The 13,662-nt window shown below is 42.1% G+C and overlaps 1 protein-coding gene across 1 annotated transcript in view; it reads left to right on the plus strand.

Moving 5' to 3' along the window:
• ITIH5 (inter-alpha-trypsin inhibitor heavy chain 5) overlaps positions 1-13,662 on the plus strand; it is a 97,347-nt gene that overhangs the window by 23,110 nt on the left and 60,575 nt on the right. The window contains exons 3-5 of the mRNA XM_080918249.1: positions 1,944-2,107; positions 3,345-3,446; positions 6,978-7,228. Coding sequence (XP_080774375.1) covers positions 1,944-2,107; positions 3,345-3,446; positions 6,978-7,228 — 517 coding nt within the window. The remainder of the gene's footprint in view (positions 1-1,943; positions 2,108-3,344; positions 3,447-6,977; positions 7,229-13,662) is intronic.

The raw sequence follows: 13,662 nt of genomic DNA on the forward strand, positions 1-13,662 counted from the left end.
ACTGTCAGAGTATCTTTCCCCTCAGAGCTGCCTCACTTAGACTCATAATGCATGTCCATTTGGTGAACACATCATCTAAAGAAAGCATCTCTTGAGTTTTCTTTCCTTGTTCCGATGATTTTGAGTGATGGAAGCCCTGGCAGTAGCTCCTTACGAACATGTGACAAATCCGTGTGCATTTGGGAAACTATTCCAGGTTTGTAAAGAAACTAAGTGGCTGAAGGTTGAATTGTCCAGGTAATTTTCACAGAAGAAAGTATAATTTGTCCAGAGGGAGCTCATCTGGGACATGAGCACATGAGAGGTGAAACCTTTCCAGATGGCCAGGAGACCTCACGTGATGGTGGCAGGTGTGGGTCCAAGTCCCATCTCTGTGTCTGGAGGGTGATCACCAATGTGTACCATCACCGACTGTCACTTGCTGCCACCATCTATCTATAAAGTGAGAATGAGATGTTTTCAATGGCAGGTCCAAGATCACATGGGGTCACTGTCTTGTCTGTATGCTTGAATAGTCATAATAAAATGTCACAATTTGGTGGCCTTGACAGGTAAGAATGGTTAAATAAGGTGGTGAGAATGGAAGGTTTTTGTAAGAAGAGGTACTAGAACTCTCTGTCTATCTGTCTATCTGTCTCTCTCTCTCTCTCTCTCTCTCTCTCTCTCTCTCTCTGTCTGCACACACACACACACACACACACACACACACACACACACACACCCAATGCTATACACACATACACACATCACAAACTTGGCTATTCACAGGCTGAAATGGGAGCAACACCAAACAAAAACTGAGTCCTGGTACACTCGGAACTTGGACTTTCTGTTGTCAAGAGCAACCACATCCGGCTGAGCATCACACTGGGGGTTAAGACTTCAATAGTCAGATCTCCAATCTGACTATTGTGATTGTGGGGGGCCTACAATCAAGCCATAACCCTGTCAGCTGCTCACCCAGTTCCTGGAGTCAGAGGATCAAGGTTAGGGGTGAATTTCCTCCTGAAGTCTTTCTTCCTTTTTAGGACTTCTACTACCAGCTGTTACCAGATGTAGCTAGGAAAAACAAAAACAAAGCAGGGAACAGTTTTACTGAGTTCTTAAATTGTCCCTCCTGCTACTGCCCGTAGAAGAAGATGGCAGAGAAGATGATGGGACTTTTCTCCAAGCCTCTTTACACAAGTCCAAACCCTGGGACCCACATGATGGAAGCAGAAAGCCAACTTTTGCAAGTTATCCTCTGACCTCCATGTGTCTGATAGTAGGCTTTCCAACACAAATATGCACACAGAATAAACAAATATACTTCCTGAAAGAAGCTTTCGTGATAAATGTCATTAGTACAGACTTAAGTTTTCTTTTTCTTTGGTTATGAATTTCTTGATAGTCTCTTGACTTTGCTATTAATTTATATAAAGACTAATTTATAGTCATGGAGCTGTGAACCAGGTGGGGAAGCCCTTGACTACAGTTTTCTCTGAATGAACAGGGAAATAAATGTGAACCGAGCACTTGGGTGGGCACATTCTGAAGCTGGGTGTGATCAACAGAGTGGTCCTGTGTTGTAACTTAAAAGTTTGTAGCAGAATTAATGAATATTGCATACTTTTAAACTTTGGACAATTTACAAGGCTATCTAATTAATGGTTTGAGGTTTTGTTGTTGTTGTTTGTTTGGAAATTGAATACCATCTTGTTCTCTTATAAAAGTTAGTGTTGAAGAGTTGGTTTTACATTGTGAATTGATTATTCAGTAAAAGTTGTTTTTAAGAGTGAAATGGATTAAGATGAAGAATTAAAGATCCATAGGTCGCACAGGACTCATATGCCAAAGTTCTCAAGCTGGAGATTGTTTCCCATGTGGGAAAAAACTCACAGCCTCAAGTGTTTGGACCCATTTTCATGTATCACTGAGAAGAGTGTGTGTTTTAACTTCTACAGAAAACCAAGCCCCTGATGGCGGAGTTTTCGGTGAAGTCTACCATCATTTCCCGCTATGCCTTCACCACGGTGTCCTGCAGAATGCTCAACAGAGCTTCTGAAGACCAGGACGCTGAGTTCCAGATGCAGATTCCAGAATCGGCTTTTATCACCAACTTCACCATGTAAGTGATGCCATGGGTGAGAGACAGTTGTCTGTAGACAGTCAGGGGGAACCTGAGAGGGTGCCAGGGGTGCTGTCCATTAACTGAGAATATGTCTTATAGGTGGTCTAAGAAGCAGAAGGTGCCTGCCTGCTCTCCTTCCTCTCTCGCCTCCCTTATCTTCCTTCCTCTCCCTCCCTAGTTTCCTGGTTCCTTTTCTTCCTTTTTGACTTTTCTACCATCCTTTCTCCCTCCCCTCTTTCCTTTCCTTTTCTCTTCTCCCTTCTTCCCTTCCCTCCCTCCCTTTTCTTCCTCCCTTCCCTCCTTCCTACCTTCCCTCCTCCCTCCCTTCTCTTCCCCCCTTCCCTCCTTTCTCCCTTCCCTCCCTCCCTTCCCTCCTCCCTTCCTTCCCTCCCTCCCTTCCCTCCTCCCTTCTCCTCTCTCCTCATCTTTATTCTTTCTTTTCCATCTTTGCTTTCCTCCCCCCTTGTCTTTCTTTTCTTCTCTCCACTCTTCATGTCCACTCTAGGATAGGCACCCTTTGAAGGGATTGGTATGATGAAGAATATTGCTCTGCTCCAGAAATTTTAGCAAAAGAAAAACAGTCAATAATTAAATAAATGAATTAGTAAATGAGATCATTCTGGACAGCAGTGAACACTTTGGTACAATGATTGAGCCAGACTTTTGTGTTTTTTAAGATGAAGTCTTATTATGTGGACCAGACAAGCTTTGAACCCATCATTCCTCTTGCCCAGCCTCCTGAGGGCTAGTGTGATAATTATCACTGTCATACTTGTCAAGAAGAACTCCTTTGGAAGGGAGTTCAGGGAAATAGCTAGGATTAATTTGAGACCTAAACAGTGAGACAGTATAAAACTTTCAGAATACTATCAAATCTATTTCTTCTTATTCTGGTCCAAGAGGTAAAGAGTTATAACCATGGTAGATATTTTGTGTTTCATTTTTGCTGTGGGAAAGGTACAAGCTGCAGAGTTTCCATGGGAGTTTGAGATCTTGGGGTTTACTCCTCTGAATTATGGAGGTATCCTAGGTCAGAGTGTTGCCCTTTGGTTTCGATGAAAATCGCTCTTAAAAGAAATGTGTGCTTCAAGGTTGGTGATGAGTCCGGAATGCATTCTGCCTGAATACCCAGGAGAGGAGGCACATCCATTTTTTTTCTTTAGTTGTCATGGCTCTAAGGTCAGTGCTGGAGTTCATCATGGAGCTGGTAACACTGCTGTGTATTCTGTTTTAGGCTTATAGGAGACAACGTGTATCAGAGTGAAATTACAGAGAAAGAAAGGAAGAGCCGTGATAGTGTAAAAGCAAAAAGGAACAGAACCACGGACGAGAATGAGTAAGTAGTGGTTAATCGGGCATGGAGAATCCAGTTAAATAAAGTTCCACATCCTTTACCTTTTTGCTTATCTGTCCTTTTCTCCAAATGTTTTTCATTTTAACCAAAGTAATTAATATACAGATGCAAGCGCTTCTAATAATAAGAAAGGTTTACTGTACTTATGCCTCCCTCTTGCTTTCTAGAATATCTATTATTAAAAAATTGTGCAGTTGCCTTTATGGTTACCTCCCTAACTCTATGATGTTTTTTGATTTGTTGAAAAGAATAAAACATTATCTCCAGTCTCTCTCTGCTGTGAAGAAAATGTATAATACTTTCTTCTTAAAGCCTAAACTTTATGTCATTTCCTTCACTACCAGTAGACTAGCCTAGGCTATTTCCCTGACCATAAATGGTAATACTCTTTTCCACTCTCTACCCTGCCTTTCCATAATTATTATATGCATTGCTTGTTATACATAACTTATGTTTGCAGTTAGAATTATTAATATATACAATCTAGCCAAAGATGACTTTTGTTGAATTTTTCTAAACGAATAAGTAGCCTATGATCTTATGTATGTGCACAGGTGTGTATGCACACATTTATTGGTGAGCGGAGGGGGCATGTGTTTGTGTGCACTCACCTGTGAGTGAGTGTGCAAAGTCCAGAGCCTGATTTCAGGTACACTCCTCTACCTCCCCCCACCTTAGTTTTTTGGGAAGGGATTTCTCACTGGACCTGAAGGTTGCTGTTCTGTCTAGATCAGCTAGCCAGTGATCACACACAAGGAGACTCCTGTCTCTCCAATCCCATGCTAGAATTACAGGTGAGCGTGACATTATCTGGTCCCTCTGTCCATGCTACGGACTTGAAGTCAGGTCCTTGAGTTTTTTTCAGCAAGCACTTTACCTACTGAACCATCTTTTCAGTCCCAGAATTCCTTTGTAATATTGATGTTGATTGGTTTTATATAGTACACAAGGATTTATTTCTGCCTCTACTACTCCCATTGGAAGGTTTCTTTTCCCTTTGCAGATAAGTCCTTTTAATATCTGGACAGAAAGGTTAGATATTTGTAAATCTGATAAAAGGCCATGGATTGGGGAAACTAGTTCTCAAAGATCACAGGACTTGGTGGTCAGAAATGCCATCAGTGAGAATGGAGAAGCCCCTTCTTCTTTGAAGATTTGAATCTTGGCTACATTCTGATTCTGAAAAGCAAACCAACCCAGAGTGCCAGATAAGGACAAGCCACTCTATATGTTACCCAATGTCACAGTTACCAAGGACACAGGACCTTGAAGCATTCTAGCAAAGGTGACATTGCTGGTTTTGCACACAGCTCTGCTTGCTTTGAGTCTGTTCAAACAATTCCTCATTGAACTTTTCTCTATCCTCTCCCCTCCCCGTTCCCACAATCCTCAGGCGCCGTCTCTGTTTGGTGGGATGCTGTATAGTGTCTCTGCATGCCATCTCTTTGGTCAACAAGTTATCAAAGTCTCACTTTGCTGAACCACAGCTGTGTTCCAAGCTGTCTTAATCAGAATTGTTCAAAATGATGGCACTGTTTAATTTAGTTGGATCATAAGTCCTGGAGTTTTAATTGCTTTTCTTGATTCTTAGGAGATAAAAATTAATTTTGTGCCTGGTAACATCTACCGAGACACATAGTTTGTTTGAAATGATAACCAAATGAGGAGCTATAACTGAGCTTCTTGTGAAATGGCATCCAACCAACCACACTGGATACCAGGCCAGTGTCAGCCACTAAGTGGAAGATCAGGCGAAATTCTGATTTTACAGCTATGAGAACGTGGCTGGGGTCTGTCCCTACAATTTACTGCTTTTTCTTTGTTGTTTTGCTGTAAAACGTTTACTTTGAAATCTCCCTTTGGTTCTGAGTTGGCTTTGTTATTTCTTTGGTTCTAGGACTTCCTCCTCCTTAATGGTCTTCACCTTTGTGGAAAGTATATTCGGAATTAACTTTCTCAGCGCAGGTGATTGCCGGCCAGGCTTTCTGAGGCCTGGATTGATATTTTGGCTATGTGTGGGATTTAAGATTAAAAGAAAAAGCCTTCCCTTTTGAATTTCGAGTTATTCCTCCAATGTCTTGGGTAATCAGATCTTGTTTCCTAATGAATACAGTCTAATACCATTCTGCCCATGGTTCCTCCATCAGATGTTCTGAAGTTTTTGCTTCAATGGGTTTTGATGTCAGTTCCTTTGCACTTCATCTCTGCCTGGTATGGAGTTAAACTTTTCTGACTCAATATTTGTATCTCTTTCCAGTTTGGGAAGGAGTAAAGCGAGCCAGGTATCTCAGTGATCCGTTTGTGTTGTGGACTGGAATGGTCTCCCCTGTCTGGTCCCCTTCGTCATTCCTTTTCTGATGTATCCTGAAATCAGAGCTGAATTCTGCTGAGATTCCTCTGGACAGTTTGAATCTCTTCTTTCCTGAAGCGTCTTCCAGAATGCTCTGAGCTGTAGAGTTCTTCTTTAAATGGATGCTTCCTCTCACCCCCAGCACAAAGTTTTCCGAGAATGATCTTGAATCTCCTAACCACTGTTAGTGTTCTGACGCTCCAAACCAGACAGCCTGCACCCCCAGACAGCCTGCACCCCCAGACAGCCTGCACCCCCAGACAGCCTGCCCCCCCAGTCCTGCAAACATTGCAGTGGGTGGTATATTTATAACTTTCACAGTCATACTGATTTTATTTCCTGATAAACACAATCACCAAGGTGCAAAAAAAAGTAATGTAATACCAGTTTTAGAATTACGTAAAATACAAGCATTTTCCTGACCACACCTCTAATGCTATTCACATCTTGACCAAGCTGACTCTTCTGGTAGCTCGACTCCTAACTGATCTCTTTATCAAAACCTTGCATCTGTCTTGGGGAGAGCTAAGGATGCCAGACATTTAATTCTCGTACTTAATATTCCTTGGCCCTTGGTAGGATGCAAGCAAACCTTACAGAAGCAATTGAAGAGGGGAAGGATTTACTTTTGTCTCATGGTTTCAGAGATTATCATCCACCACATGAGGAAGGCACAGCAATGGGAGCTGCTCAGAATGTGCAGTGGGAGTCTGGTGGGGCTCCCTAGGCGGCAGCTCCAGGAGAAGAGAAACCTACCCGAGAACTGGGCTGAGCTACCCTCCAGAGACCTTTTGCTGGTGACCTATTTTCTTCAGCTGAGCTCAGAGGTTCCAAGACTCCTCCAAACACTGTCATTCCCTGGTGACCAAATGCCCAACGTAGGAGTCTGTGGGGGGGTGGGCAGTTTAGATCAGACCTATACTTCTTCCGGAAATTAAATTTTATTTCTATTTCTCTTTTCTTTTTTTTATGATGATGGACCTGAGCCTAGATCTTTCTGCTCTTTGGACAAGCCCTCTCCACCGAGAGCTCTCATTTTCCTTTTCTTAGAGTTCTTATTTGGCTCCACCCAAGAGTCTCCCTAGTAAGTACAGCACAGGTCCTGAGGAGCAGGCTTTCCCTCCCCTAAGCTTAACTGTGGTCCATGTCTTGCTTCCTAACAGGGAGAAGGGGACTGGTGTGTTCAGAGCTTCTCTAGTGATTCCCAGCAAGGACAAAGCTGCTTTCCTCCTCAGCTATGAAGAACTTCTGCAGAGGAGGCTGGGGAAATATGAGCACACCATCAGCGTGCGCCCACAGCAGCTGGTGGGGCGGCTCACTGTGGAGGTGGACATCCTGGAGAGGTCGGGCATCACGTCCTTGGAAGTGCTGCCTCTTCACAACAGCAGGAAGAAGGGTAGTGGGAAGGCAGAAGGTGAGTAGTGCCTAGTGCCAGGGCTCAGATCTTAAGGCTTGCTCAAAGCTGGGAGTTGGGTTTCAAGAACTCTGTAAAAGAAATGGCGCCCCTTCTGCAAAGGCTTTGCATGTTAATGGGAATTGGAAGAAAGTCACAAGGCAAAGATTAGACTTTGTGTATATTTTTTAAAAAACCCAGATACCATCAGGAGATGAATAAGCATGTTAGATTTTTGACACTGTAACCCCACTCTGAGGAGCTGAGTGCACATAAAACTTCTAAAATATCAAGAATATTACATCCTTGAAGCTGTCTGTTAGTATTTGTCAGAGAAAACGTTTTTTCAGTCTAAATATTTAATATGGGAGCAACTTGTAATATGCGATGATCTAAAGTAATTGAGCATATGATGGGGGAAAAAGAAAATATCAACATGCATGATAATACTAAATAAGTCCAGTCCAGCAAGAGACTAGAACACTATATAAAACAAAGCTTTTATATTAAGATCATAGGGTTGCAATTTTATATTTATAATGTACATATATTATATCTTATAAAAATCTCTTTTTCATGGTGAATGGATTGGTGGAACCCACGGTTTTCAACATGTTAGTAAACCACAAGAAAACCCACAAAATCAACCAACTTGGCCCACAGGGTCTCACAGAGACTGAACTTCCAACCAGGGAGCATATATGAGCCAGACTCACACCCTCTGCACGTATGTTACAGTCGTGTAGCTCCTTGTTCTTGTGGACTCCTAACAGTGGGAGCAGGGTCTGTCCCTGACTCTGTTGCCTGCCTTTGGGATGCTTTCCCACCACAGGGCTGCCTTGGCTGGCCTTACTAAGAAAGGTGGTACTGTGACTTCTTGATGTCCATGGTGGGGGGCTGCCTTTTTCTGAAGAGTAACTGAAGGGAAGTGGGCAAGGGGTAGGGAGAAGGAGAGGTGGGGAGGGTGGAGGACTAGAAGAAAAGTAGGGAGGGGAAGCTGCAGTTGGGATGTAAAAAAAGAAGTTGAAAGAAATGTTTATTCGATGAAAAAAAAGCTAGTAAAAACCTCTGCCATTGAACTGTTCTCCTAACCCCTTCCCCATCCCAATCTTCCTCCCCCTCCTCCACTTCCCCCTCTTCCTCTTATTCTTCAGAATTATTTGCTTTATGTTTATGAGTACACTGTAGCTGCCTTCAGACAGACCAGAAGAGGTCCCCATTACAGATGGTTGTGAGCTACCATGTGGTTGCTGGGACTTGAACTCAGGACCTCTGGCAGAGCAGCCAGTGCTCTTCACTAATGGCCATCTCTCCAGCCCCCACTGTATGTTGAAATAGTTAACAATGTTATATTCTTTCCAAAATTAAACTTTAAAAATGTGTTTAACCCCAGCTGCTTAGGAGACTGAAGTAGAGGATTTGAAAGCTTAGCCTGAACTATAGAGTAAAATCAAGGCTAGACTGGACAACAGTGGGGCTTTCAAAATGGAGAGTCAGAGGTCAGCCAAGAGATAGCCCAGAGAAATGGACTTTCCTAGTGTGCATGAGGTGGAAGGCTCAGTACTCAGTAGTGAAAAAAGTGTTCTGATCTATACATGATATGAAACAGACATTTTTAACTATATAGAAGAAAACTTTCCGGTTCTTCTTGAATTTTGATTTTTTAATATATAGTATTGAGTTTCTTGATGTGATTATGAAAGATTTAAGACAGTATACAGATACAGAAACTTCTATATACATTATGTATATTTATATGTATTATATTATTCTTTTATTGAAAATAGATTTTTTCTCCCACATAATAAATCCCGATTATGACTTTTCTTCCCTCTACTTCTCCCAGCTCTTTCCCACCTTCCCTCCCATCCAGATCCACCTCCTTTCTGTCTCTCATTACAAAACAAACAGGCTTCTGTGGGATAGCCATAAACTATAATATAATAAGACAAAACAGAAACTCACACATTAGGATGGGATAAAAAAAAAAAAAAGTAGAAGGAAAAGATCCCAAAGAAGGGACAAGAAACAGAGACCCATTCATTCATGAATTCAGGAATCAAAGGTCTATTTTAATCATTAATTTCAAGTAATAGTTTGTATTAAACACTTGTGTCTTGTCTCCATGGCTAGCACACAAGGACCACTGATTTTCAAAGCCAATCAAATAATAAGGTGGCCATGTTCAAGCATCACAGCAGGTTGAAGTGACAGGAACTGTGGCCTTGAGAACAAGGGGAAAGTAGCTGAGCAGGAAAAGCACAGAATCTGGGTTGAGTACAAGCATCTGATGGGAGAGTCCAGAGCAGAAACATGTTAACAATACGAACCAAACCTGACCCAAACTGTTGTCAAGGTGTTTGACATTCAGAAATGGCAGGAACTAAGACCCTTCATGCTCTCGTCCTATGGGTGGTAATTATATGGCTTGCATATTTTTGGTCTGCTATTGGTATAAACTGGAAGGAAATTGTTGCAATGATATAAACCAGGGCTTTCACATCTGTGCAGCAGGGGCAGAGGCTAACCCAGGTGACTGTAAAGCACTGTTGTACAGAACCCTTTAACCAGACCTAAGAGCCTAGTAATTATTGTTTTATTATTACCATTATTATGATAGTTATATTTATTGGTTCTCTCTAGAAATCTTTTTAAAATTTTCTTTATGCTTGTTCAATTTTTTAAAAAGATTATTTATTATATATAAGCATACTGTAGTTGTCTTCAGACACACCAGAAGAGGGCATCATATCTCATTACAGATGGTTGTGAGCCACCATGTGGTTGCTGGGATTTGAACTTAGGACGTCTGGAAGAGCAGTCAGTCAGTGCTCTTAGCCTCTGAGCCATCTCTCCAGCCCCTCTAGAAATCTTATAACATATTAAGTGCCTTTAGAGGTAGATCTGTCTCTAATCAATCTTTGTCTCTCTGTAGGATCTAATATAATGCCTCTTGAATATCATGTAGCACTAACACCACACCTGCAAATTAGACAATAAAAGCCGATATCCACAAAAAAAATGAAAAAAAAAGTTTTCAAATTTAATAAATTACTAATTGTAACTTCAGAGGGAATTTTTTTTTAGCCTTAACTATGTGAGAGAGGTATTATTCAGTGGGAGATGTTTCCCAGCGTTCTTGGTGTCTTCTAGGCAATGAAATGCCTGCCATTAATACACAGAGGGCAGTGAATATGTCCTTAGGATGATCGGAAAGCAACCGAAATGCATAGTGCATGCTCTGAACAATTTTCAGAGCCCCTCTAGCTCTTTGAATATGGAATTGTGTGCTTCTGTTTAAGTGTATGTTTAGGCAGGGTATACGTTATGACCATCAGCCGAACCATTGCTTGTTTTTATATTTGGGGGCTTGTTGGGATCTCCAAGGAATGTCTCCAGGCTGTTGATCTCTTCTGGCCTGTTTATCTTTAAGACTATTTTCCCAGGTCTTTGTAGCAAAGCTGAGCCTTGGTCTTCCAGACCATGGAGATTTCACAGGGGTGTCCTTTAGTCTGGTGCCGGGGGGAGGGGGGGGACTTGCTCACAGTTAATCCCCTATTGGCCTTTTTAGCCCAGCTGCTGCTGTTCCTGAGAATGGTGACCCCAGCACAGGATGTTGTGGTTTTGTCTGGGCACCCTTGTGTGTTTCCAAAATAAATCCAGGGTAGAGATCAAGCTAGAGTCAGGCTTGCACCAGAACGTGATCTGGAACTGATAGAGCATGGCGGCCTGAGACCAGGATTTCATTTCTCTATGGATCCATCTGTGATTGAGAAATCAGACGTCTGCAATTTGTCTAAACGAGTCTCTGACCTCTCTGACCTATGGCTCCACTGCATCTGTTAAAACATTATTTATTTACTTTTCAGATTAGAACACAAAGCCCTGTGTTTCATCATGGCATCTTCATACATGCCGGTCATTAGACTCTACTCTCTTTTATTCCTCTCTCCCTTCTCTTCCTTCCTTCTTTTTTTAAAGATTTATTTATTTATTATATATAAGTACACTGTAGCTGTATTCAGAGACACCAGAAAAGGGCTTCAGATTTCATTACAGATGGTTGTGAGCCACCATGTGGCTGCTGGGACTTGAACTCAGGACCTCTGGTGGAGCAGTCAGTGCTCTTAACCACTGAGACATCTCTCCAGCCACTTCTCCCTCCTTCTTGCTGGTTGCCTTCTATCTAGCAATCCAGTCTCCCTTTCTCCTTTCTCCCTACAAATTTCCATCATTCTGTGATTTCTTGGCTCTGTTAGGATTCCTTTCTTCCCTCCTGAAATTCCCTTTCCAATTCCATTCCCATGTTTGTAAGCACACACACATGTATATAGATGCCCATGTGATTTTATGTCTTGATTTTGCACGTAAGAAATAGCATGCAGATTGATCGTTTTGAGGCTGGCTTTTCATTTAACAGCATGATTTCTGTTTGTGTTGGGCTTGAAGGATGCATCATGACTAAGTGATATTTTACGTACCAGACAGACATGGTGCCTGTAGTAGTGTCTCCTTTGCTCTTCATCACATCCTCAATAGGCCACATCTTTTCATGCTTGGTTTTCCCATGAAGAAGAAAGCCTAACAGATGTAGTTTGACGAAACTTTTCCAATGGTGTAGCAACATACACATAAACTCACCCAGAAAGGAAACCTTTATCAGACCAAAGTATGGATATCACCAAAGTACAGTTTGATGAGCCGATGAACTGTATTGGCATTACTTACAGGAATCTGGGGGAGGGGTTACTTACAGGAGCAGACATGATTCAAAGACAGCTGCATCACCAAAACCCACCTCATGGATGACAGTTCACAAAAGTTGGGAATGTGGAGCTCACTGCACAGCTTACAGCCAGCTCAACACATTGGAGAGTTTCCGGTTCAGATGCTTCAGTTGGTCTAAACCTCTTCTGGGCAGCTGGCGGGTTCCTGTGTCTTCCAGATAGCTGGGCTGGTGGGAGAGTGTTTTGAAGCTCAGCTTGTCTGAGAGTCATCTTTGTAACTTGGTTCTGCTTATTCTGGAAGGGAGAGGCCTAGTGAATATGGCCAGTTTCAGAGACTTCCTGACACTCTTTGGAGTTGCTCACCTTAAGGAGATTCTTGCAGCATGGAATGCTTCAGTCTTAGAGGAAACTGTTACACAACACAGAAATGCAGAAATATATACAAGATCTCATATTTAATTGTTAATTGAAACCATCGCTATGTATAGATCTGACCCCAAGTTCATGCCCCTAACCGTTGTACAAACCATTTTTCCCTTTAAATAGAAGATTGCTTTCTACAGAGAGTAGGGATTATTTAAATTATCTTCCTAGCTAGATATAGAAATATAAGGAGGAGGGGGCAGAAACAAGGCTCAGCAGTAAAGTGTATTCACTGTCTGCTCTTACAAAGGATCTGCGTTCAATTCCTAGCACCCAAACTGGTTGATTCATAAACATCTGAAATTCCAGTTCATGGGAACCAAATGCCCCCTTGTGGTCATAACTGACACTGCACATCCACAGTGTATATTCATGTGTGTGGGCTCTCTCTCTCTCTCTCTCTCTCTCTCTCTCTCTCTCTCTCTCTCTCTCTCTCTCTCTTATGCACACACATAAAAAGACTAAAAGCAGGATCTTTACCCTTGCTTTAGCTAACTTTGGTAGATCAGAATTGAACCCACACCCATTGAATTCTTTGATTCTGGTTCACCGCAGTGTTTTACAATGAACACATTCTTTTGCAGCTAGTAATACAGAAATTATAAAAGGAATAACATAGTAAATGAACCAGTAACAGCTGTCTGTTGCTTGTGATTCCTAATTGTGCGTGCGTGCAATTGTGCAACTGGCTGTTGATAGCTGTGTGAATCACAAGTCATGAACGACACTATACCTTTAGAGGAATGATCACAGACCATAAAATCATTAGATGATAGGAGTTCTTCAGGCTTGTTATAATTTTTACAGAACCACTGTCACATATGTACTCGGACTGCCACATGCTTCATGATTATTAGGCCGCATGTGCCATTATTTGAAGTGAAACCTTTTCTGGACCCCGGCTAGCTGGGATAAATGCTCTTCCAGGTGTGCACTGAGGCACATATATTAAACCTGTATTAGTTCAGGGCTCTCTATTCCATTCTCCCTGTGTGATGGTTAATTTTCATTCTCAACTTGAATCCCCTTGGAAACAACCTTTGTGTGTATCTATATGGATGTTTCCAGAAAAGAGTTGAACCTAGCAGGAAGACTGACTCTGAATGTAGGTAGTATTATCTTGTGAGCTGGGGTTCTCAACTGAATAAAAAAGAGACAGGCTGGGTGCCAGCATTGATCCTCCTCTGCTTCTGAGTGTGGACAATTACATTTCCACTGCTGTATAGCGTCTACATGATCAAGGCAACTTATACAAGAAAAGGTTTGTTGGGGCTCATGATCATCATGGAAAAGAGCATGGCCGCA

The sequence above is a fragment of the Micromys minutus genome (assembly GCF_963924665.1).
Source record: "Micromys minutus genome assembly, chromosome: 6".
NCBI classification, from domain to species: domain Eukaryota; kingdom Metazoa; phylum Chordata; class Mammalia; order Rodentia; family Muridae; genus Micromys; species Micromys minutus.